Source organism: Lepisosteus platostomus, chromosome 3 (genome assembly GCF_059453375.1).
Source record: "Lepisosteus platostomus isolate fLepPlt1 chromosome 3, fLepPlt1.hap1, whole genome shotgun sequence".
In the NCBI taxonomy this organism is placed as follows: Eukaryota; Metazoa; Chordata; class Actinopteri; order Semionotiformes; family Lepisosteidae; genus Lepisosteus; species Lepisosteus platostomus.
The window spans coordinates 72182848-72209849 of record NC_142613.1 but is presented as its reverse complement, the minus strand read 5'-3'; the positions used below and the strand labels follow the sequence as shown (position 1 = coordinate 72209849).

Sequence of the window (27002 nt, the reverse complement as noted above, 5' to 3'; positions counted from 1 at the left end):
TTTAAATATATTTTATTTGAACATTCTTTCAAGGAATAATATAAGTGCTCCAGGTGAATAGGTTTTTTGATGCATGGTAATATGCGCTTTACAGGGATTACATTTTTGCAATTTACCCGTCTTGTTACTACACAATAATCTTAAGCGTCTATCATTGAGAACTGTTTTGTAATATTAGAATGAAACTTACAGGAGTGGCCAGTGACTTGGCGAGTGAGAATGAAGGAACGCATTCTAGCCGACCAAAAGTAATTTTTATATCATAAAATGTGGTATTTCAGTCTTTTAACTTGTTATTCGATATGTTTTAATGCATTTCTAGGGGCAGAAAGGAGAGAGGATTCCACTGTAGTCCCCTTGTATGTCTGTGCTGCAATGTCTCTCTCACTCTCCTCCATTATGACAGCAACTTCACATCAAACACATCAGGCCCAGGCTTCAGCTCTAGAAAACAGCTGTCATGCCATTGAGAAAAAGAATCTGTAGGTGGACTGATACCACATCAAAATCACATGTACTCAACACACAACGTGTACTGTAAAACATATTCCAGCATCATTCACAACCTCAATCATCAGACACATTTCAGACACAGCACATCAGAATGCAACCACTGTACAGCAACAGACTGGATATTCTTCTCTGCATCCAAGAGTCCATTACTGAGACGGAGTCCATTACTGAGAGTAAAAGTCCACTGGGCCTTGAAACACACACGGACAGGGTTAGTGAAGTGGACATGATGAGTATAGAGTAATGGTGCAGGGACACCAACACAGCCATCATTACTGGATCTGAGCAGTATAACAGAGAGCTCTTGCTCTTTTTGAGAAGATGATAAATCGTTCTGAAAGAAAACAAAAGCACTTACAAGTAAGCAGAAGGTATGCAGGAAAAAATGTTTGTGTTTTTATGCCTTTCAGTGTAAAATGAAATATTGATATACAGTATTGACAATTCTCTCTTGATTTATTTAATACTTGTACACAATGAAGTATTTTAATATAACTGTCAGGAATATATAACACTTCTTTCCCCACAAGTACACAGTTTGAGCAAGTCAGGATTATTGTTCAATACAACTGTAGAGGCTTAACTATTAACTACATCAAATTCAAACTCCAAACAGCTGTATTTGTTTGTTTAGGGGGAGATGTGCCCCCTAATACAGAATATTTTGGCATAAAGTACATATACAGTATGTAGTTCTAATTCAAATCAAACTAGATGAAAAAATAAAGAATAAATGCCGTCTCATTTTGTAAAATAATCCCTCATGTCATGGCAAATAATCCAATTGTTCCAATTCCGAGCTCCCTTCAGCCCCTGTTTGGCTCAGCAACAATGCTGGATTTTTAGCAGCTGATCACTGACACTCGTTTAACCAGTCTCACCCATTTGGCAGTAATTCACAGAGACAAGGTAGACAAGTCTACTGATTGGTCCAACACAGCTCGGATTTGATGTGTGTTTTTTTACAATGGAGAACAATTCTGGATTAAGCAGCCATCTTGAAAGGAGGCATGTCTCTCTTGAGGCTTGTGGTAGTATGGAAAAGCAATGCTTGTTGAACCCAATACCCTGACTTCTTTCATGAAGTGAATGAATGGGATCTTTGGATCAATTAGTTACTACTTATTTGGGACTGTTCTTATATTTTCTGACCATAGATATAGTTCTGTCTACAATTGAAAAATGAGGTCCTTCAGGTTGAAAATTTTACTGAACTCTTCACCAGCTGTTCATAAATTACCCTATCAGAACAATTTGTTTGTTAATTTCTTGGATATTTTTCCCGCAGTAGAAATTCTTGTACAAAATGTTGGAGCAGGGAGCTGCGTCAGCATGTGTAGGCTGCAAAGGAACAGGTAAAGGTTTATTCCACGCTGAAAGGAAAAGAAAAGAGACACAACATTTTGGCTGTACTTTTCAGGTCAGGACCCAGTCGAGCAACCTGATGGTTACTAGTAGAAATTAACTCATGAGTTGTTTAGGTAGGTTTATATCAATAAATGCCAGTTCAGACCATAAAAACCAGCTGTCTGCTGGAACAAAGTGGAATTTCCACTATATAATTTAACAGGATTGACAGCGAGTGTGTGCACATGTACACAATACTATGTGTATATATGGTTATATATAGCATATTTAAAGGTTGTACACATTACTTGAACATTGAGCACTTTTGAACATTTGAAACTGTGTTGCAGCTGTGAGAATCAGAGTAGTTTTTCTTCCTTTTCTGTTACATGTCTTACAGAGACAGACAAATGTTTAAATTTCACCTGTCGTAGGATCATGGGCATGGGCTTTCCTTTTGCTCGGCTGTCCCTTATTGCTATCATGTAACTTGATTACTGAAAATGGCCAAGAATCCAGCTGGCCAAGCAATTTTACTAATAATTAACAATAGCAGAACCATTCTTGGTGAGGTTATTAAGCTAGTCTTCACAGGGGACAGGACATGGGAAACATATGCCCCAAGTCAGTATAGAAGATAATACAGAACTCCAATACACAGGAATATAGAAAAGAATAATGGAGGAAGAAGAAGACAGGTGAACCTCTGGCCCTGGAAGAGTGCTCCTGTCCTTTAGCCAAACATATTCAGATAATCTGAGCACTAAAGAGACCACCTTTGGGATTTAAGTAAGAGACTTACTTCCTTAAAGCTGAAAATTATTATTTCCTATTTGAGGGATTGTCATGACTCTAATCCCTCCCCCTTAAGGACGCTCCGGCTCTTTCACATTTGACCTGATCTGCTGCACCTGCCTCCTGTTCCAGTCTCCCCTTTAAAAGCCAGACGCTCCCACTATTCTGGGCTCAGTATTGGAAGATGGATGCCTTTTCCCCGGCGTCCTGACCATCTGGGTCCGGGGCTGGGAGCGTCTGGTCCCGTTACCCCTTTTTATTCCCCTGGCCCTTCGCCGGATCCCGGTCCGGCTTTTAATTTCGCTTGTCTTTGTCGTGGATGGACCACCCGCCTCTGGACATTTGCCTCCCTACGGATTTCCCTACGAACACCCTTTGGACTGTTTGCCTGGACCTCGCCCCCCTTGAGCACCTTGGTCACGCCCCCCTGTTCGTCTACCAGCCCAGTTCCTCGTCTCCGCCCCGTGTCTGTTCACTCCCTTCCGAATTGTGTCCTCTGCATCGGGTCCTGAAAGAAGCTTTGTGAGAGGGATGCACTAAGCTAGAATAAATCTCTCACTTATTTGTTGATACTATTTAGAATAAGGAAGAATAAGGAAAAAGATTCATTTAGCACCCATTTAAGGAAGTTATTTAGTCTTGAGAAGGGCCATTTTATTTTCTAGAAACAAAATCCTCTATTTTCTGTATTATTATCTTTTTCCCGCAGTTACAATTTCAGTTCTGTTTTTGCCTGTTACTGTATGAATGCATAACTCTGAAACACACAGTTTTGTTAATATCTGTACAAAACGGCCATTGATAATGTGTGTGTTGGTGTTAGTTAATTACTGTAAATATTTGTCTTTTCTTTCCACCTTTGTTGGCTGGTTTATTACTTTGTTACCTTACTGTGCCGGTGAACAAAGGAAATGTGCCTGTAAGCGTTACAACCATTTTTTCATGACCGTAAAGGGCGTGTAATTGCTAATTTGTATAATTTGCGTGCAAAGCAAACTGGTGTCAGGATTTAAGATTTGTATGTATAATGTTAACCTTGTCTCTGTTCAGTTATTTACATTCCCCATTTTATTACCATATGTTATAACATCAAATGCATAATTCTTCAAAACACAATTGCTTGATCAAAATTCTAATGGCTTCTTGAGCATTCCCCTGACAAACATTAACTTTTCAACCATATTTCTCCCATCCATTTCAATTTATTTATGGATTTATGCTATGATGTTTATGACACAAGTCACCTTTGGCAATAACAATGCATTTGACACAGTTTGCAGAAGGTCATGGAGGCAAGTCACATAAGATATGGATTATGCTTGTTTGGCATTTGTTCTTAGAAAAGTGATGTGATCTCATTTCAGACACATACTGTATATACCAACAAACCAAAAATGATATCACAGGCACATGTCTTCAAAATTCATAGGAAAGGCACTGTCTCCACTAATTAAAATGTCATCAGTCCATTAAGCTTGTCATAGCTCTAGTTCTGTAATCATGAGAAATCTGATGCATACATCACGAAAACCCATACATCATGAAAACCAGCAGGACTGACATTTGTTACCTTTCTCCCACTTATATGTTGTAAAGTTACAAGATTAGAGAGTGACACATAAATAAAGATCAAATGCTTCTGAGTGTTAGAACTAGTGCATGTTTCTTGTCTTGAATGTGAGCCTTACCTACAGTATTATTTTGTATCCTGATGCATTGTTATTTGCACGATAGCAGCTCAGTTTTGTTCAGTGATGTTTGGGATTGCTCTGGGTTCTCTGGGTTTGAGAATGTCTCAGTATTTTTGTGGCACTGGAAGCAAACTCTACAGAACATCAGAAGAGAACCATGATGCATCTTGGGCATGTGTTCAGTCCATTCCCAATTCCCTAATTGGGAATGGAGCTCAGAAACTGATATTTGGTTACAGAGACAACCCCAATAGGACTGCATTACAGCATTCTGACAAAGTTGTCATCACCAGCCCAACACTGCTCTGACTGTCTGACTGGGTAACTGAAGCAGAAAGCTGGACGTTGGTGACTAGTTTGAAAAATGGCAAAAAATGTGCATTTAATGTGATGGTTAATAATTGAAAACTTACAAAGTTAATTGTTTAAGGGGACTTCATTCTAATTTTTTGTGTTATTTGTTTTGTTAATTTCATGGCTACATCTGAAATACTAATGTCATTTGGACACATATGTTTATTCTATGATCATTAATAGATAAATGGGTGCTGATATACTGTATACAGTACATGTATACCATACAAATAAATGTGGTGTATGTTACAGTTTATGAGCATAAAACCTTGTAGGCTTTTAGGGCCTTGTGTGTGGCTGGGTATGTACAGTATCAGTGTGTTTTTTATCTTAATGGGGGGGGGGAGTTGAGGTGGTTAATGGTTGGTTTTGTGTAATTTTTGTTTCACTGGCAGGATTCATGGCGAAGTAATAAAATATCTTGAAGAGCTCTGTTTGTTAGGACACATTGCAGAGGGACAAAGGAAAGCTATGTATTTTGGGAGGTGATAATGTACCGTACATGCAGGAAAACAGAAAACAAACAAAACATTCAAGGCTAGTATTACTTGAAAATACTAAGTTAAGTTAAGTTCTTTGTAAGTTACATGGTGGTGCAGTTGTCAGCATTGCTGCCTCACAGCTCTGAGGCCCTGGTTCAGTCTGTGTGGAGTTTCTGTATGGTCCCCTGTGTGCGTGTGGGTTTCCTCCCTCATTCCCAGGACATACTGGTAGGTTAATTGGCCCTGGTGTGAGTGTGTGCATGTTTGCATCTGGGATTAAATTTTAATTGCTTACACTTAGATAGCACTTTTTCTGGACACTCCACTCAACAAGCTTTACAGGTAATCCCCTCCACCACCACCAGTGTGCAGCCCCACCTGAATGATGCGACAGCAGCCATAGTGCGCCAGTACACTCACCACACATCAGCTCTCAGTGGGGAGGAGAACAGAGTGATGAGGCCAGTTCAGAGATGGAGATTATTAGGAGGCCCTCACGGGTTGGGCCCGGGGGAAATTTGGCCAGGACGCTGGGGTTACACCCCTACTCTTTTTGAGAAACATCCTGGGATTTTTAAGGACCACAGAGAGTCAGGACCTCGGTTTTACATCTCATCCGAAGTATGGCGCCTTTTTTACAGTATAATGTCCCCATCACTCTACCGGGGCATTAGGACCCACACAGACCACAGCACCCCCTGCTGGTCCCACCTCTTCCAACAGTATACCTTAGTTTTTCCCAGGAGGTCTCCCATCCAGGTACTGACCAGGCTCACACCTGCTGACATGGCAGGGTGACATGACTGCTGGTGCTGTGCGTGCCCTGCAATGGACTGGCGTCCTGTCCAAGGTGTATCCTGCTCTACACTCAAAGATAGGCTCTGGGAGCTTGAATTGGGTAAGGGGTTATTGACAGTGATGTGATAAGACGGAATAATTAAACTAATCCAGTTTTTAAATTATTTTTGTTATTTTAGGTAAATTGATGTAGTTGTTTTTACAACGAAATGCTCAAAGTGTCCTGAATAACATTTCTAAAGTGTGAAGGAGGAGGATGGCTTCATATTTTCTTTATTCGGGAGACATTTGTCCTTCACTAACATGGACAATGATTGGCAACCTGCTGTCCACACACCTTTTTTAGAGGAATTGGTGTAGTACACAGTGCTTCAGATATCCTGAATGTGTATCTACGGGATTTAGAAATGATACAGCCAAGAGACAGAATAATGATGAACTCACTAACCACATTGGCGTGTCCTTCTGTGTCTTACATATAAAGCTTATTTAAACCACAAAAGTAATGATTTTATCTTAATGATTATTTATAAATAGCTTCCGATAGACAAATAACTTAGAAGTTTCATGTTCAAGATCAAGACCATTATTTCCTAATTCCTAATTGATCTTATCAACTCTTTTTCTATCCTGTTCCCAAACAATTAATTAGTGTAACAGAACAATTAAAATCAGCCTTTAACAAATCTAAAAGAAGCTTAGAGGTTTAACTAAAATGAAAGCTATAATGGGAGAATTGATTTTGTTAGAAGGAAACTTGTTAAGCAATTAGCATAATCTGGTCATCTTTTACATTCCTAGTTGGCAGCAAAATCTCAAAGCACAAATACTGTGCAAAATTGACAAGAACGGGGAATTAATCAGATTATTTCTTGATCTTAAAAGAAAGTCATTGATCTTAAAAGAAACTTAAATTGCTGTTTTTTTTTTTCAGATGGATTAGTAGATAGAGCATTTTATATTAGCTTGGAGAATTATTTAATAAGGCGTAGTTAATAAGGCGATTGGCACTTTTTAACAAAACCTTAACCTGCATAGATTGCAATACTTTCATTAATAAGTCATGATAAAGTCAAATTTATAGATGCTGTCTATTTGCTCCGGCATTGCCCTATTGCATAAGAAAAAAACTTAAACTGAATGAAATTTTTGCAGCGTGGTAAATTCCGCTGTTGAAAGTGAATCACACCCACGAGGCCATTAGTACTGTGTCATTCACCTTCTGCTCACAACAGTGTTACAACAAGCATCTCTGTCCATTAGTCTGATGAGACACCAGGGAGCGACAGCTCCGGTCTCCTGGTGTCCATTCCCTCACCGACCCTGGGAGCGTGACGCACTTGAGCTAAATACTTGAGAAATACCCCAGTGATCAGACTCACTACATTCTGTCATCTTTAAAGAATTCGATACCTTTTAGGTAGCTATAAATACTGCACAAAGCAGCTTCCGACGTTTCCTCCAGCTACAGTAGGACATGATGTGGGAATATAAAGCTCACAAGACATAGTGCTTCACTCAAATAACAATTAAAGGCAAAGTAGTCAGAGTCTACAGGACACCGTGTGAACAGTGTAAACACATTTCTATTCTTCACTGGAATGTTCTTTGTCTTTATTATTATTATTATTGTTGTTATTGTTGTTGTTTGATGGTGATGATGCTATTTATTTATGATCATTGTAATTCAAGTGCCTTAGTAATTCTCTGGCACGAACTCAATTAGAATTTTAAGGCCACATTTCTCTTTGTAGCCTATTGGTTATTTAATACTTCTGCCATATGTTGCACACCACATTATATACCCGCCAAGAATACTGCACAAGAGTAGTTTTATTATTAGTATTCCTAATAGAATACTCTGCCATTCCAGTCTCCTGCACTTTCGTCTTACAATCAGCAGTCTTTACAAGGCCAGAAAACATAAAACCGCATTACAGCCTTCCTCTGAACATTACACTTGCCTTTAAATCTGTAACCAGTGTCTCAACACTGTGTTTTTGTTTTTGAAACAACGTAACATGATGACCCCTGTCTTAGGCTCTCTACGACTGACTCCTGTTGTCTTTCATTCTAGTAGAAGACCTCTTTCAGAACCGCAAGCATCCATAGAGAACCTTTACTTCCAAACAGCAAATGAGTTGACCCACCTACACTTGTGTTTACATTTTGTTTTCTGGTGAAGCGCAGTGTTCTGTTCAAATGCAGCTCAAGTTTTTGTCCATCTATTTTCCTGCCGCTTCTTCAAGTTCAGGGCCCCGGGGAAGCCGGAGGCTCTCCTGGCAAGCAACAGGCAGGGTACACCCGGGACAGGACACCAGTCCATCGCAGGCCAGACACACACACACTCACACCAGGGCCAGTTTGCCCAGAAGGGAATTAACCTGCCACTATGTTTTGGGACCATGGGAGGAAACCCACACAAACGCAGGGAGAACATACAAACTCCACACAGACAGCACCTGAACCCAGGGCCCTAGGGCCGCAAGACAGTAATGCTAAACACTGCACCACCATGCTGCCCTCAGTTCAGGGATTCATGAGTGCTAATTGCTGGATTATACACCATGCATATAAACTACTCAGACAATCTGTCCTACACCAGTAATGATTTTTTTTCGTATTCTAATATCAGCTTTAGAGACCTGCACCATTATCATCCAATGCTGCAAGTCTGTCTTGTCTGATGCTGCTAGAATCTGAAAGTCATCATTCGTTTTCATTGAATACTAGATTCATAAATGGCTTTTTTTCCCCCCCCGAGTTCACACTTTTACCTTCCACTGCATTAACCTTCGTGCAGCTTTTTTATGTCCTTCTCGGGGCAGATGGTCTATTTGATTTTGGAACGCAATGCGGATGACAGATTTCTCCAAGCCATTCATTTGTCAGCTATTGAAGGGACACATTTCCGTAAATTCGTTCCTAGAGGTTCACAATGTGATCTCAAGCAGCGAACTGTGATACAGGACATAATCCTCCCCCCGGACATCAGCATCAGTGTCTTGTTTTACAGCAAATATAAAAGAGAAACCACCAATATCTTCTGTTCTGATAAATGAGGGAGGCAGGAATTTTGTTGATACTTTACAATTAATCCTTTCTAGAGCTATTTTTCTGTCTCAATACATCACTGTCGTGTTTCATTTGCAAATCAAGGACATAATGATCCAGTACAGCCCTACACAACCCCCATGGCACTAGTCCAGTTGTGTACCATACTGTAGAGAACCCCAGACACAGCCATTGCCACACAGTAGTTTATACTCGAACTAGAGATGTGTGGGTGACAGGGTTTGAACCACTTTCTGAACGAGCCCATTTACTCTCCGAGTCATGCAACCTTCTAAAGGCCTTTGTTTTATTTCTCAAAGTGCAGCAGCACCCATAAATCATTTTCTTTGATGTCTGGAAATTGATGGTGCTCAGAATTGTTGCTTGCATCCCATCCGATTTTATTTCCAAAATTATTTTAAGCCTGCTCTTTGTTCACTTGAAGGCGATCGATCTCGTTCTGCGCCACATCTGAAACCGAGACAATGGAGGCTAGGTTGTATCTCATCGATTACCTTCCAGTGGAAATGGAATCACTCCAGGCCTGAGATACGGAAGCACTGAGGGCCGCTGCTCAGAGCTGGAGAGGAGATAGTGTCAGATTTCATGTCAGACAAAGCTGCTTTAAAATACTCTGCACAGGAGTGAGCCCCAGCGTGTTCCTGATAATGATTGCTCTTCACTAGACAGTATGTGATACCCACGATGTGGTTGCTACAAAATCGTGTACTAGTTTTGACATTTCATAAATTTAACAAGGTTCTCATTTGGCATTATATATGATCTTTTGCAAAAACTCACATGTATTTCCTAATTAGAGGACATAGGTTAGGCAAGTAGAGCATAAATTCGATTATGTAATATTTTCAACTGCCTTAGGTGATGAGTACCATAGCAACCAAATGATTTTCACACATTTTAAGATTTGTGCCACAGTGTGATACTCGAACAGGCTTTCCTCATATTAAGTCCTCTGATGAACTCTAGTTTTCATCCTGATGAAAGTTAGAATAGGAACAACTCATGTATGATGAAAGAATGTACCAGCACAAAATGACGATCTTTCTAAAGGACTCAAGTCCTGCACCTACCCTAGGACATGCCTTTGGTGTTTTGTGGTTGGAAGTTCAGATGTCCCCAGATGTGTCCCAAGGGCAGTACAGGGTCATCCCTGCTCCCAGGGGTTTCAAATTGTTGGCACAGCCAGCAATTCAGACACATCCCTCTGCGCTGTAAAACATTTCCACAGTCTTTATTGTTGTGGCACTGCATTTCACAGATACAAAGCATTAAAAAAAAACGTAGGCAGCTGCGTCAGCATGCATAAGCCGCAAAGGAACAAGTAAAGGTTTATTCCATGCTGAAAAGAGAAATAAAGAAACACAAAGTTTCGGCTGTGGAGCCTTCTTCCGGTGTCAAGAAACACAAGCAACAAGAATGACAAGAAACACAAAGTTTCGGTGATGCCAGAAGAAGGCTCCACAGCTGAAACGTTGTGTTTCTTGTCTTCTCTTTGTAGCATGGAATAAACCTCTACTTGTACATAAAAAAAACATTGAATTTATACAGTAACTGTAACAGAGTCACAAAGTAATTTTCAAATAATGTTTTTGGAGCATGTGCTGAAATCTTATTGAACTGGTAAACAGTTTTGTTATTAATAACAGCTATCATTTTTAAGAACTGATAGCTGCTTATTAACATGTCTCATCAATTGTTTTTATAAACAGGGGGTCAATCTGAAAGCCGTGGCCCAGTAGCCTTGACATTCTCTGGAAATAGTTCAGGACACAGAGATAGCTGTTTCAGTCTTGAGGTTGTGGGGTTCTGTCCAGGTCTCTTGTACAAGCATGGTCTCTGGTTCACTGGTCTCTGAGCCCTAGCGGTCACACAACGGACCAGCTCCTCCCACAAATATTCAGGTGGGCTCTGGTCTGGTGAGTAGGGAGGGGATCCAGGGTATACTGTATCTGTCAACTCTCATGTCAAGTTTTATTGTTGCACAAACACATGAGGAGGCGCACTGTCCCGATGGAATTATTATCAGGTCCACATGAGGATGCTGGAAGTGCAGCAGGTGTTGTCCAAGGACTCAGGTTCATGGTCCATGGTCCAAGGTTCATGCAGTGCTGTGCAGTCAGGTTGCCATCAATCACTACAAGCGGGGTTCTGATATGATTTCTGCCCAGCCCATCACAGACCTCCTGGGTCGGTTGGACACAACAATTAGCTACAGTATTTGTTCCTTTCTGGTTTTTTATGTCTCGATTGCTACCAAGCTTGACAGTCAAATTCGATCACCCCCTCACCTGTGCGTAATGAACCCTCTCACGATTGACTTAACTGTCAAAATCACTCGAGTGCATCATGGTCATTAATGATTTTTGGATTAATCAAAATGACCACATAAATATTTAATAAATATCCAAAATCAATATACTTTATATTTCTACAAGTGGACCTGCATAAACAGTGATGTTTCTTTTGATGCTTGCTATATAATTCTGCACTGTAATTAGATACGGTCTATAAATATGAAGACAAGTCTGAGCAGTGTTTTAAAATGTTTCTATTATATATAAGAGCAGAAGCACAACATTTCTCTTTAGAAACATGCCAGTGTCCTGTTATGACTGTTAATGCAAATTATAATCCTGCATATATGATCAGTTTTGTTTACAGAAATTTCTCATATGTTCTAAGCTACTACACATTTAGTGTTACTAAAATCCACCACATTTGTACTAAATAAAAAAGGCAGTACATGCAGTCTGAATTGTTAAGCAATGTTAAATTTGCTAATTTATGAAAACATGTATCTTTTCTTGTGTACTATGCTCTGACATTATTTAAAAGTATAACAAATAAAGTTAATTTCTATCATTCATCATAATGAAATGGTCACTAGTCAGTACACTAATTACATATATTCACAGCATAGATATAACCATCATTAATAAGATTATTTGCATTTAGCTACAGACTTGCAAGGGTCCTTGCACAAACTGCACAAATTTACACAAAGCACAAAACTTCGACAACTTCTTCCATCCATTTACTAACCACTACATCCAATATAGGGTTGTGGGGGAGCTGGAGCCTATCCCAGAAAGCAATGGGCACAAGGCAGGGTACATCCCTACCAGACACCATTCCATCACACAGCACACACAGTTTTCCCAGAAGCCAATTAACCGACCAGCCCTTCTTCTTTCGAAGGGCCTTTACTTAACTGGTTCCATTTCTGCCCCTCTGGTGATACCATATTCACTGCTCCCTCCTCCTGTCTCCTCTCATTGTGTACTTTCATTGTGCGTATCTTGTGGATTTTTGTTGTTGTTGTTGTTTTGTAAAGCGCTTTGAGAAGCCACCTTTAAAGGTTTAAATATTAAAGTTTGTTATTATGATGACGTTGTCACGCCCAGTACACCTAGAGGGCTCTAATCTGAAGTTTCCCTCCTATCTGAAGAAATGTGACATTATTACAGTAGCCATAATATGCAAAATATATTTTAGCCTTGTTTCTAAAATAAGCAATTGGAAATTATCCTCATTTGCATCCCATTAAAATAATGATGTCATACATGAACGTCAGAACTACAACTGGACATGATGACTATCGCTGACAAATGGTAAAAACAGACGAGTGTGCTGCCTCATTTAAAAGAAATGGTAAATCAGGAGTCAGGCTCAGGAAGCTTATATGAGCAGAGACTGGCCACAACAATCCTCCAAACGGATTAAGAGAGGTCCTTGCATATTGACCAAAAGATTAAAAAATGAAACGCCTGCGAGTATGGCCTAATCCAATGCATATGAGGAGATCAATAGGTTTAAAGGTGAACTGACCTGAATGACCGACAATGTGTGGGAGCACAGCACTGCAACCAGTGAGCAAATTGATCCTAAGTGTAAATTTCTAGGAGAGAAAGTGCAAAGAATTTAGAGATTAGCACGTTCTTTTGAGAACAGAATCCTTTTACTCTTACAACGACAAAAATGTGTGTGCACCTTGATCAATGCTAGCTGATCAACAGAAATACGATCTATTTCGCACCTGCGATTCGGTGAATAGGTGCGGTGGTGTGAAACGTAAGGAGAAGGTGTTTCTGCACTTAGTCATCGCTGATGACAAACCATACCACACAGCTGGTCTACTCGTTTGAATCGGATATTTGTTTCCAGGTTACCAACAAGCAATTCCCTCTGTGCTAGAAAAAAACACGGCATCCACCTCCTGCAACTGGTGGAACATTCTCTTCCCAGTGCTCTCTGAGGAAACATCGACGAAAATCGCATAAAAAACACACATTGTGAACACTCCGATATACATCCCGCGCATTACTCAACACCATTGGTCATCCGTATAGCCAATAGGAGCACAATATGCGTGTATCATTACTACACCCGTGGTCTTCCCGACTCTGGGCACTGGGGATGCTTAACTCTTCTGCTCTTTTACAGCACCCCACTGTCATTTTATTCATTAAAGTATTTCACAGGGGCGGACGTATTAATGAAGACATTATTCATACAGTGTTTCACATATTTAACTTTTAAACCGCGGTATTTTGATGTCCCCCCTGCAGAAAAGCTCATCAAACGTAAGATGAAGTGGGCTGTTCAAAAGTCAAAAGGAACCAAGATTAAAGAGGCTGAACACATTTAAACACGATTTCTTGTCAGCCTACATAGGTTGACAAGCTATAAGGTTTTATTAGCACTGAAAAACAGCGCAGTGAACAATTACAGTGGGTTACATCAAGGGCATGACACACTATACTGCATTAGACCTACAAAAATGTATATGTATTGCCGATCTTGAAGCAAATAAGTAAAGAAAGTGATATAGCCTCTATATAATCAATATGTGTACAGGTTTATGTTTTACAAGTTTTCAACTTTTTCGTTTCTAAAGAAGAAAAAAAGCCTGCGGTGAATGAATTTTAAGGCATGCCACCAGTTAAAATCATTCACGACTCCTACATAAAAACTCACTTATCGCACTTGTGTCACTTATCGCTGCGAATGCCTATTCTGCTGCTACAAGTCGTGTTAATCATTTGATATTCGTCAGTCCTTCCGTGTGACTACAGAAACAAGCTGTAAATGTTTCATTCGGTTCAAACATATATCATTCTTCACGCATACAAATGCACAAAACGATGAGAAGCACAGTAGCTCGGGGGAGACGAGAGGTGAACACACAGGATGATTTAGAAGTTTTAATGTACTTGTATTTTTGGCAACATTACAAAAATAGAATTCGACACCGGCACTCGACTATGTTCGTGAAGGGTTCCAGCACATAAATCTCTGGTAGACAAAAACTGCACTGTACCCACTCACATCCATCAACCTTTGCTACCAAATGAATTTAATAACCAAGGAAGTTTTGACAAAATATTCCAGAACATCAGAATTTCCACCAAAGATTAAGCCAAGAAATCATTTTTGTGTGTCCCAAAACATATAACTTAAATGACCGTGTACTGAAATGTTTATGTACAGTATGTGTTTCGAGGTGTCCTTTTCTTAAAAATAATGGTTTTCTTTTTCATACTGTAACTCATTGAAATAGAAGCAAATTGTTGCTGTGATAAAGTGTCAGTTTTCCCACTCTTCTGCTTAAACGTGTCTAATTATGCTTAGAGACAACGCGATCAATAACAGTGTCCTTCCCTAAAATCTATTGCTCATTTCACTTCACCACACCGGGGCTGCTCCAAACTTCAGCATGGTTGAGACTTGGTAAAAAAATCAATTACTTGCTAGCAATTACGTGCAATTAATACTAGCTCAACCTCAGCCTGCTTATTTCAAAGCGTCTGTAAAGCTTTCCAAAAGCAAATACTGAGTTGCTGACTACACGCGCATGATATTCTGAGCCGTGAGGGAGGTCAGGGATGTCTGTGTAATTGAGAGAGCAGACGTTACGCCTCTCTTGTTTCTGGCCTCCGCACGTTTGAAAAAAAAATTAGTCTTGTCCATCTCTTCACCTCAGTTATTTTGCTAGACTTTTGCACGATGCTTTCTACGGCAGTGAGTTGAAACCACTGCCCGTATTAGTATATTCCAGCTGTGCAGCGCTACTGAGGAACAGCAGCCTAGCTTAGAGGTTTAAGAGTTGTGTCCCCTCAAAGTGAAGTCTGCAGAATTTTTTTTTTTCAGTAACACAGATAGAACATTTTATCTTTAATACATCATTATTTTTATCAGCATTTAGGATGTGTCATGCATTGAAGCTGCCGTAAAAGCACGCGATATCGTTCAAAGCACTTCAACTTCACTTATATTACTGTATTCCGTCAGCTTAGACACAATAAAAGATTTCATGCTGAAAAATCAAAATTCATTCATTTAAAGATCGATTTTTCTTTTCTTTTTTTTTCAGTGTTATTGTACGGTCCGTTACAATGATTTATTTTTTTAAAAAAGGGTTCCCTTTGATTAATAGACAGCATGAACGCATAATCATATTGGGACAATGTTACAGAGCACAGCTGCTACACAGAGCTCCTTCTGTCCCGGCAGCACTGGTGTGTCAGAGTTATTGTCATGTTCGTACAGTTGTCTTCTTGTCCAGTCTGGCTGCCGTCTGTTTGTGTGAGTAAAAACTTTCCGAGTGTGTGCTCCCGGGATGTGTCTCTAGTTTGCAGCACGTGATGTAGCCTACTATACAGCGCTGCCTCATAAATATGCAGAAACAAGACATCAGACATTGACTGCAGTAGCAACGCTGCCCGTTTCAGCGAGGCGCACATGCGAGACCAGCTCTGCCACTTTGCAAAACCAAGGCAAAGGCAAATACTTATACTAAGAAACAGATCCACTGCAATACTACAATTCAAAATCGCAGGAAATTAAAGAACCCGCATTCTGGACTGTACATGGTGTCTGGATTAATGCCAGATTATCATCGGTTTGCGAGAATTCCATACAACTGGACAAACAATGTGAAGGTAATGTAATTGATTGCAATTAATGCCATGTTGTTCAAAGCATTTCTCTGTTGTGTGCGGTAAAACTTCGCCAGTCATTCCAAGAAGCGCAAATATAAGCAGGTTACTTGTGATTATCCGACAACTGATGCTCCGCTTATTTATAAAATGATCTGTTGCTTTTTCGGTGCCGATAGTTGTAATCGGAGACGGTGCTATTACCTTGGTCTCCGCTCTATAAATAAACAGTGGGTTGATGTCCATGCGTTTGGGGAATGCAATGGAAATTAAAACGCCGTGTTGGGAATGGAAATGCAGTAATTGGGAACAGCAGTATTGGAAACACATATCTGGTGTTCAATCTTAGGGTGTCTGTGGGGAAAAAAAGAAAACAACATCATGGTTTCCAATTCAATTGCTATTAATTACGTTAATTAAAAAATGCAGGCTAGATAATCAATAAAATGTAATGCTCGTCAGTCTTGGGAAATGAATGGCACTACACTCGGAATCTCAAGGTTTACCAAAGGCGTCAAATTCGGCAAACTGCAGCAATCCCGTCAATTCTCGTTTCCCAGCGTTAGACCACTGTGTTTTTTTCCACAGATCTGGGCATTTTGAAAAGCATTTATCCTTCAGAGCATTGCATGATGTCATCTTTTCAAAGTTTAATACTTCTGTCATTTCAGTGTTCCTGATTCATGATTGAACTGCAGGTATTTCTTATTCCTCTGCCTACTGTATAATAGTCCTATCACGACTTTATTGCCAAACTCCACATGGTCCTGATTCTATTGTCACGAAATCGTTTATGTGCACGATCCCCGCAACTAGGCTGTGGGGTGCAGATAAACGTTATTACTTGAAATAATTCGTTAATTCTACTAATTGGACTATCGAACAAATCCGATTCACATCAGTACAAAATCTCCTCACTACTGAGCGGAAGATGCATTGTTCTAGTAAAAGTGATCGTTACTATTGTACACCATTAACGGTTCAACCCATTGAATCATCAGCATAACAGGTAGCAACGCTTAAGGAGCAACGCTTTTTAAAATCAGTGTACGAGCTGTTATCGCAAACAGCTGTCGGAGTAATGCATTTAAACACAAACATGTGGGTACTACTGACTCCATGAGTAAGGAATAATGACCAAAGGTACACCCGTTAACCTCATCTTAATAGTCGCGGTAGCCGCGGATCGCTGCTTCCACCTGACACGGAAAAGCTAAGTAAGAAAAGGAGGTTTGTAGGCTGGACTGTAGATTGCTTAGCATCCAAATCTCAGACAACCACGCACATAAAAAGTCTCCTGTGAGTTCGAAAACTACATTGGCCAAAAATGGCATTAACAGTCTTACAACCAATATGCAGATCACCGTGAAAGTGTTTTATTTTTAAGTCGTCTCCAGGCCCGGTGAGCCCGCGATCTACAGTATAACCTTGACCTTTAGGTCTTTTCGTACAGGCGTACTGGCATCACTACGTACCGTAGGGTACAGATTTCACATGCAGACAGCGTTGGTTATTGCCGTAAGTGTTCTCGAGAATGTTTAAACTACCACGATTTTTAAACAGCGTCGTGTCTCAAGATAACATCTTACATGTATATATTAGGCAAATAAATCTTGTCGCCCCGTGAGAATATGAATACAAGATAACCAGTTTCAATGTGCTTTCTTGTTATTATTTTAAGAAGAAAATGAATATCATTTTCTTGCATCGACGTTGAAATCTTACCAGACTGTAGGAGGTAGTAGCCTGGGCTGCCAGCGTTTGATAAGTTAATCAAAGACCCGAAGTATGAAACGTGACAAAAGGGATAGTCGCAACGACACCTTGATGACTGAGAAGCGTGCAGCCAGCGGTTTCATTAAAGAAAATGCAAAAAAATGAAACAACACTGGGCGTCTAACCAATAGCCCCAACTAAAACTGTGCCTATTAAAGTCGCACAATTGTCCCTCTAGTTTTCTAATTAGAGTGCATTCAAACGCGAACAGATTTTATTCTGTACCTCTTTAATGTAATTCGTTCCATGGATCATCGGGTTTCAAACGAACAAAAGCACTTGAAAAATATTCGTTTAGGAATTTCACAGAAGGTTAAGCAGGGCTTAATTGGAATTCCGATAACAATCCATTTGGCATTGAAATGTTTTTAATGATTATTTCGCCACGGACTTTACTCAGAACTTGACACGGTACGTCGGAGTAACTGTAGCGCCTAGGCACTTGAAAAATGATTTTGTAACTTCAGAACCTCAGATCTGTATTCCCAAATCTTTACGGTTTAGAAAGGTGTATGGCCCAACTTTTTTTTCAGTGTTAGAATCTGGCGCTGGTGCGAATCACCTTTGTTTTACACAACCAAGAAACATCAAACATCTTATTGGAGAAAATGACCTATTTAACAAGTAAATGGTTAGTGGTGAATGGTAAATGGTGATGGTTATTAATATTCTTTTTACTTATTTAAACCAATTTTTAACAAAACACCAAACACAAAATGTCCTGAGAATGTGAATTTAATCATGTAGAGCCTATCCAATCTGGGATAATGTCGACTTGTGGAATAGAGGAGCGATGATAACCAATACAGCTCCTCTATAAAATAATAATAGTTTTGGAAGGCAACAACCTAAGTCAGATCAGAATATTTGAAAATGTAAATAATCATATTTTAACATTTCTGAGAATTGTTCCTATTTCCTCTCCAGTTGTTCTGTACCGTATCACTACTGCTAAGGCTTCATGAGCTTTCCTGCTCCTGAATTGTTTTTTAGGAAATCGTGACCCCCTGTGGTTAATGTGCGTATTGAATCGTAAACCAGCTGTCTCTAGCTTGTGGCTTTGCGCAGCCCAGTGGACATAATCATCGGCTCAAAAGCCATTTGCTGAATTATCGCGGGCATTAATACACAATTAGGAGTTAATGCACTTCGGGTTATATGATGGCTAGCAAATATTCTAATGCCACAGCTGTTTCTTTCTTTTTTTAGCTTCTGCAGTTCACATTTACATCTAGAAGATGCTACATTTGTTTTTCCTCTGTGCGCCCACATGCTTTATCTGAGCTTCAACCTTTCAATTAGTTGTATGCCTTAACAATGATGGTATAAAGTGAGAGAAATGTAGCCCACTCCAGTATTGGATAGGACTGCCAGGCTGCCAAAGAGTCAAGTAGAAGGAAGGATGGAGCTGCCCTGTGCATAACGAGATGGGCAAAAGTGAAGTGGTATTGTCTGAGCCTTGTTGCCTAGGGAGAAATACAGTTTTAATATGATGAACGTGCAGTACGGTCAACATCTGACCCACTCTTTTTTCACGCAATACGGGTTAAAAATGTCCCTCACAAAATAAAATAATTCAGAATTATTTTACTGAATATATTGTATTCAAAACAGCATGATCATAATATTTTTTTTTAAATCGCTTTTTTTCCAGGACATTCAGCTTTGCCTTCTGTCCTTCTGTTAAATGGTTGTGCCGTTTTTTTTTTCTGACATTAAAGTTTGTTAGGCAGGATAAGCTGTCTTACTCTATGTTTACTCATACTGCCGAGATCCGATCCCATGGAGGGGTCTTAAAATAATCAAGCGCAAATTGGAAGGTACTGACCACACGGGGACACGGGGTTGAAAAGAAATAGCAGTTAAGTCTATAAAGCATGTGATGGTTTACTGCTCACAGGAGCAAAAGGCTTTGTGACTTTGCCCTTTGTGTCTGAAGGACATCTGCCCCAGTGTCAGCTGGTTAATACTGATTGAAGTCTGTACACCCAAGCAAGTCATCTGCCTGCACAAATATAGAAAATGAATGGTCTCCATCCCCCCAGCTGTGACATTTAATGGAATATTAATGGGCGACGCAAAAGAAAAGTACAAAAGAATTTTCAAACCACAATTTGAAGTCCGAACTACACCTTTTCTTAGCCCTCCAGATTCTAATCTTTATTTGTAAGTATGTTGATCAACAGGGCAACTTCTCAAGATCTTACTTTAGGAAATATTTCATGTGAAACCAAGTCGTGGCAAATCCAGAAAATATCTTTAGGAAGGCGGGGGGGATATTGTTTAATTTACCAAGTGCTTGCGTCCGGTTTTAAGCTTTGTTTTCCGATCGGTTCAGAACAAAATGCCTGTGAACTCAGGTTTCAAGCACTTTTTAAGGTGCAAATGTGAAGATAGTAAAGAGTTTTGTCTGGGCATGTCCTAAAAGAAAGACTTTTGCAAGTAACCATTCCTCTCCTAAAATAAATGAGAAAAAAACTACTTTGCACACAGCCAAATAATATTAATAACAGAATAAATATATCAATTGCCATGTCTGTTCTGTCCTTTTCTCAGGTGTCCTAGACAGTATCTCGGGTTCTCGGCGTACCTCAGACACAACCAGCCATGAAGTCTGTTCTGGATGGCGTAGCGGACACCACCTTCCGGACCATCACCACCGGGCTGCAGTACCTCGGTTCCAACGACGTCCACTATGACGACCCCAGCGCCAGCCTCGACCTCGCCAAGAACGGATATGCTTTGCAGAAGCTGCCCTTCTCCGCCTTCAGGACCAACTCCTTCCAGGGCAAGGTGCCGGCCGATGAAGAGCTCTTTCTGAAGGGCATCCCGTTCTACCCAACAAACATCACTGACCTGTACTCCAACAGAAGTACCCCCACCTACATGGACGAAGAAGGCAACATCCAGTGTGGGGAGAACTTCATGGATATGGAGTGCTTTATGATCTTGACGCCCAGTCAGCAGCTGGCCGTGGCGGTGATGGCGCTCACCTTGGGCACGTTCACCGTCCTGGAGAACCTGGTCGTGCTCTGCGTGATCTTGCACTCGCGCACGCTCCGCAACCGCCCCTCCTATCACTTCATTGGCAGCCTGGCCGTGGCAGACTTGCTCGGCAGCGTGATCTTCGTGTACAGCTTCGTCGACTTCCACGTGTTCCACCGCAAGGACGGCCCCAACGTGTTCCTGTTCAAGCTGGGAGGCGTCACCGCCTCGTTCACGGCGTCCGTCGGGAGCCTCTTCCTCACCGCCATCGACAGGTACATCTCCATTCACAGGCCACTGGCCTACAAGCGGATTGTCACCAAGACCAAGGCTGTCATCGCCTTCTGCATGATGTGGGCAATTTCGATCATCATTGCTGTCCTCCCTTTGCTGGGTTGGAACTGCAAGAAACTGAATTCGGTCTGCTCCGACATTTTCCCCCTGATTGATGAAAACTACTTGATGTTCTGGATAGGGGTCACCAGTATCTTGCTCCTCTTCATCATATATGCGTATGTCTACATCTTGTGGAGGGCGCACCACCACGCTGTGAGGATGCTCAGCCGCGGGACTCAGAAAAGCATGATTGTGTATTCTTCAGACGGCACCAAAGTGCAGCTCACTCGGCCGGACCAGGCCCGCATGGACATACGACTGGCGAAGACCCTGGTCCTTATCCTAGTGGTCCTCATTATCTGCTGGGGCCCCCTGCTGGCCATCATGCTGTACGACCTCTTCTGGAAGATGAATAACTTCATCAAGACCATCTTCGCTTTCTGCAGCATGCTCTGCCTGCTCAACTCCACGGTGAACCCCATCATTTACGCCTTGAGGAGCAAAGATCTGCGGCACGCCTTCCGTACCACCTTCCAGCTTTGCAAGAGCTCCGCCCAGCCCTTGGACAACAGCGTGGAGTCTGACTGCCAGAACAGGAACGCACACAACGGTGCCAACAAAGTGGCAGAGAGCTGTGTGAAGAGCACTGTGAAAATTGCCAAAGCGACCATGTCTGTCTCCACCGAAACCTCTGCCGAAGCAGTCTGAGTTGCCTTCTCAGGACGTCTCTGAATTCACCTGTGCTAACAACCCCCCGCCCCCCAACAGCTGTTTAAATGTTGCACGGAAAAAAATTTGACCTGCATTAAATTACATTTTGCAAAGGGGATGCAACATGAACCAGTCTAGTGAAAAGCGTTGTTTTCGTCTGTCATTTTTGCTTCTAACTTTTCCCAAGTGCCAAATGGGAATCAAGAAAGTATTGTCCATGAAATGGGAATGTGAAAAACAGGCATGTGGGATAGGTCCCAGTTTTTGTGTTGGGTGAAATAGTGCTGAGCATTTGTTAAAATGAATTTGCACCATTCTTCTCAGAGAGTCTCAATGTACAGTTGCAGTACCATACTTTGCTTTGTGGAAGACGACCGTGTTCGCGAAAGGCAAAGTTTATATCTTTAATCATGGGACAAGGGGCTATAGAAATCTTTACTAGGATTACAGAAACAAAAACAGTGTAGATATGTATCATTTAAGCATTTGTATATATTTAGTTGCAGTCACACCACTTATGTATAAAACACTTTTGCATTGTTTTCAACCTGTACAAAAATTCAGATATGGTTTAAATTTAACTGGGTCTAGGTTTGTATATAAATGTATCGTCTCATTAGGGATTAAATTAATGTGAAGGACATTAACAAAAGTAAGCGAATGTGTTACAATGCAGCTTTTACAATACACCATAATTTGTGATAGATTTAACGGTGTATTCTTTGAGGAAAGCACAATATTTTGACAACGTTTAATAGGAACTCCTTAACAAGAAGCCAGATTAGCAGTTAGGGAATTTTACTAAATTAGACTGACTATGACATGGTTCAGACGTAGATTGTTTTTTATGAGTTTTCTCAGCAAATATCAGAACAAGACTATTTTTTGCCTGCATGCCTGGTCATAAAGTCTTCTGAGTCAAACAAGAAAATTTCTGAGTGGAATACTTGGTACAGGCTAGCTGAATTCTCTCAATGAGGTATCTTTGAGTTCTACTGAATGGCTTTTCTAATTTGGGGTTTTGAGAAGCTAAGTCAAAGCAGGATTTGTGGTTTCATTTTTTCTTCATGGTACACTTGGTCTAAATTTTAATTATCAGCTAGCCACTTACTAATTATTTAATTTTAACAAACATTCCCGATTGTAAGAGGCTTTTAACTCTAAGCTACAACAACCTGCAGTATTAACCAGTCCAGACATGTTCTTAAAGGACATGTTTTTGTGATGTATGCAACATAATATCTTTAAAGGAACAAGTAATAGGTTTATTCCCTGCTGAAAAGAGAAGAAAGAAAACACAACGTTTCGGCCGTGGAGCCTTCTTCAGGCGTGACACCTGACTCCGCACCTGAAGAAGGCTTTGAGTTTCCTTTCTTCTCTTTTCAGCAGCCACCCACCTGAACTACTATAATATCTTTAATTTAATTAATTCTAAAATAATTTACAGAATCGGGGTTAATTGACACATTCTGTAAGTAAGGATGTACTGTAGTACTCTGTGTTGGATCACATCTTGCCTATCAGTGGCTCAGATCATTACAGTTAAGGTGTTTTACTGGTTGGAGTGACGTACTCAAGTTCATTCCAGCTGCTTTGCCAGTGCTGTCTGATAATGGGAAGGCTGTAGACGGGGAGATAGCCATTATCTGACTTCACCAAGGAAGTGCAGCATCACTGATAACTGGTGTGTAACACCACTATAATCTCCCAAGACAAGCTAGCCTCTGATCGAGCCAAATAGAGGGAAAAACTGGACAAAATGTCTTTCGCTGAAAATGGGGCATCCTTCTTGGAATAAGCCGTCTTTTTGCACTTGGGTGGAGAGATACACAGGGACCTTTGTGTGCTGGACAGGGCAGGCTCATTTCGGTGTTAATTTTTCTTGCTGAATAAATTAATCCTTAAGCTTAATTGTATTACAGTTCGCTAAACAAACCTTTTGAATTCTCTAATTCTTAAACAGTTGGTGATTTCAGGGCTCCTGAGTCAATGTATACACAACTGGAAGTCACCAGCTTTTGGAGGATAAGAATTGCTAACTGTTCAAATGATCCATTCGCTTTAAACTTTTACTTCATACGCTAATTTGCAAAGAACACCAGCAGACCCTTGGGTACTTTAGGACCAGGAGTAAAAATCCCTTCTTGTAAAAGAAACATATAAAGAAAATCTCCAATTTCCAGTAAACTCGGAAGTACATAGGCAGAACATGCAAGCCCACCAAAAAAAGGTTCCCCTAAACTGAACTGAAGCCATGAACCAGGAGCTATAAGGAAGAAGCAGTATCTGCTATACTACTTCTGAGAAAAGGAATGGTTCAACAGAACAAAGGTTTTTAGATGTGAAAACATTATTGCATTTTTAATGGTTCGGGGTTTTCGATTCATTGAACAAAAACAACAATAAATATGTGGGTCGCACCACATAGGGTATAGTCAGGAATATCAATATATGCAGGAGCCTTTGAAAGAAGAGAGGGAGTCTTTGTCAATTAAAGTGTTACCATGGTTTTTTATACTTCATTAAAATAGCTTCAGACCAGGCAAAAGGATTTTTAGCGAAATGTTTACCCCTAACATCGAAGATTTCTTGTTAACTGGTTACCACCATAGAACTGAGGACTCCAAACAGCTACATGGTCAAATTTGTATCTGTCATTTCTACAACTTCTTACTGTGAGAGCACTTGTAGAACAAGAGTATTGTAGAAATGTATTTTCAACGATCTTGTACAGTATTATACGGAATATAGTTTACAAAATGACAACAGAAAAAGAGCATTGTTCCAATGCCGTGAACGGTGACTACTGTTCTAATCAAGAAAACACTTTATACAACTGATTTGCTTTGGCAAACCATGCACACCTTTGTTTTACGTGCTGTCACCTGTGTACAAGTCCTGCTGAGAATTCAATTCTGATGTGGTGTGCTGGTCACACCATTGTACTTTAAAATGTTTGTGTAGTAATGTGCAAAGTAGCTTTCAGTGCCCCGTGTTTGTGACTGTATTTTATCCGTTACAATTCATCAGATTTTCTGGGGTATTTATTTATGTACAAACAATATCATTAAAAAAAACATTGTACCTTACTTCATTGTTTAAATATTGTTTAAATATTTTATTTCAAGGGAAGAAAATCTTCTTGAGTGCTGTGGTTCGGAGAATTTAGATATGTAGACAAGGACCAAACAACCCAAGACAGAGCTTCTAAGCCTTGTGTATACAAACAGAAGCAAGCTTTGCATTATTCGCAGAGAAAACCTGCTTGAATATCAGCTGGGATCTGGACGTATCCAGAAATGCTTTTTAAATAATGTCATGAACAAAGGTTTATTCACCCTGGTAGAATATTAGGTTTGAAATAGCTAGTCTAGCAGTTTCTTGTTCTGTAACCATTTAACTTGGTGTGAATCTATTCAGAACTGTGTTCCAATCAACATTTTCCTGCTCCTGTTATTGTCGTGAGTCTTAAAACTGAACTCCTGATGTGAAGTGGCTTCTGTGATAAGGCTGCGTGTCAAGCAATCTGTCAGAAAACAAAATGTGCCGTCATCCACTGGACATGCGTGCCGTATACAATGTAGTCTGTTACCCAACCTTTGAATAAAGTCACAACTGTTCAATACTGAAGATGTTCTGTACTCAGTTCTCTCAAGAAATTCTTATTTTAAAATAAAGATGTAAACTGCAAATCATCCCACACAATCTGTTCACTTTGGTATTTGTGGTAAAATGCAAGAATCCAGAAAATATGCTTGTCTGCATTGCTTGTTGAATCCGTCAAGTGTGTTTTTATTCTTGTCTGGGAACACTTCTTCTCTCACAAACCCGATTTCTTATTCCACAGGGCCTGTTTACATCTTAAATCCCACTGGTTTCATTATTCTACTGGTGATGAGAGAACACGGTCCGCAAATAAACCCAAATGATAATCTTTGAATACAGTGGATATAAAAAGTCTACACACCCTTATTGAAATTGCTGGTTTTTGTGATGTAAAGCCAGAAATCAGGATAAATCATGTCAGATATTTTTCCATCTTTAATGTGACCTTGTAACCAACTAAATTCAAGAGAAGAACAAATAGATAATTATTAGAAAAAAAAATTGAAATTACAAAACCTAAAAAACCCTGGTTGCATAAGTGTGCACACCCTTTTATAATGGGGGCTGTAGCTGTGTTCAGAGTTAATCAATCACTTTCAAAATCATGTCCAAAGTTAAGTAGCATACACCTGCCATCAATGAAAGTGATTCTGATTAACCCCAAATAAAAATCATCTCTTCCTTTAGGATTTCCCTGAAACTTTCATGGTTGCAACCTACAGGATAGTCATGGTCCACAAGGAGCTGACAAAACATCTACGGGATCTTACTGTTGAAAGGTACTGATCAGGAGAGGGGTATACAAGAATATCAAAGGCATTGGATGTACCATGGAGCACTGTGAAGACTATCGTCAATAAGTGGAGAAAATGTGGCACCACAGGGACATTGCCAAGATCAGGACGACCCCCCAAAGTTGATGACAGGACAAGGAGAACACTTATCAGGGAGGCTACCAAGAGGCCTACAGCAACATTAAAGGAGCTGACGGAATTTCTGGCAGGTCCTGGTCACTCCTTGCATGTGACAACAATCTCCCGTATTCCGCACATGTCTGGGCTATGGGGTAGGGTGGCCAGATGGATATGTTTGGCGCAAGGACAACACAGCTCATCTTCCAAAGAACACCTTACCTACTGTGAAGCATGGTGGTGGCAGCATCGTGCTTTGACGCTGCTTCTCTTCAGCTGAGACAGGGGCTCTAGTCAAGACAGATGAGATAATTGCACCTTCCAACATGATAACGACCCAAAGCACACATCCAAGTCAACCAAGGAACGGCTTCAGAAAAGGAAGATCAAAGTCTGGGAATGGCCCAGTCAGAGCCCAGAACTCAATCCCATAGAAAACCTGTGGAATGACCTAGAGAGGGCTGTGCACAGGAGATCCCCTGGCAATTTGAAGGAGCTTGAACTTTTTTGCAGGGAAGAGTGGGATAAAACTGCAAAGTCCAGGTGTGCAAAGTTGACAGAGACTTATGCACAAAGACTTACTGCTGTAATAAATGTGAATGGTGTTCCACAAAGTATTAGTTGGGGGGGCACACTTACGCAACCAGGGTGTTGTAGGTTTTTTAATTTCAATTATTTTCCTAA

At 40.5% G+C, this 27002-nt stretch overlaps 1 protein-coding gene and 1 long non-coding RNA gene across 2 annotated transcripts in view; one reads left to right on the top strand and one right to left on the bottom strand.

Annotated features, from left to right (window-relative positions):
• Positions 1-950: 950 nt before the first annotated feature.
• The window catches only part of LOC148675416 (uncharacterized), a 35295-nt gene continuing 9243 nt past the window's right edge, over positions 951-27002 (bottom strand). Inside the window, exon 2 of the long non-coding RNA XR_015935523.1 lies at positions 951-3173. This is a non-coding gene — a long non-coding RNA (uncharacterized LOC148675416). The remainder of the gene's footprint in view (positions 3174-27002) is intronic.
• On the top strand, positions 15596-25431 carry cnr1 (cannabinoid receptor 1). Its single transcript, XM_088626738.1, has 2 exons — positions 15596-15996; positions 20326-25431. Exon 2 carries the CDS (start codon positions 20377-20379, stop codon positions 21796-21798), a length of 1422 nt encoding a protein of 473 aa, XP_088482864.1. The 5' UTR covers positions 15596-15996; positions 20326-20376; the 3' UTR covers positions 21799-25431.

Bases quoted from the DNA above. Each gene is read 5' to 3' on its own strand.
- cnr1 (XM_088626738.1), top strand. From the start codon at position 20,377: ATGAAGTCTGTTCTGGATGGCGTAGCGGACACCACCTTCCGGACCATC.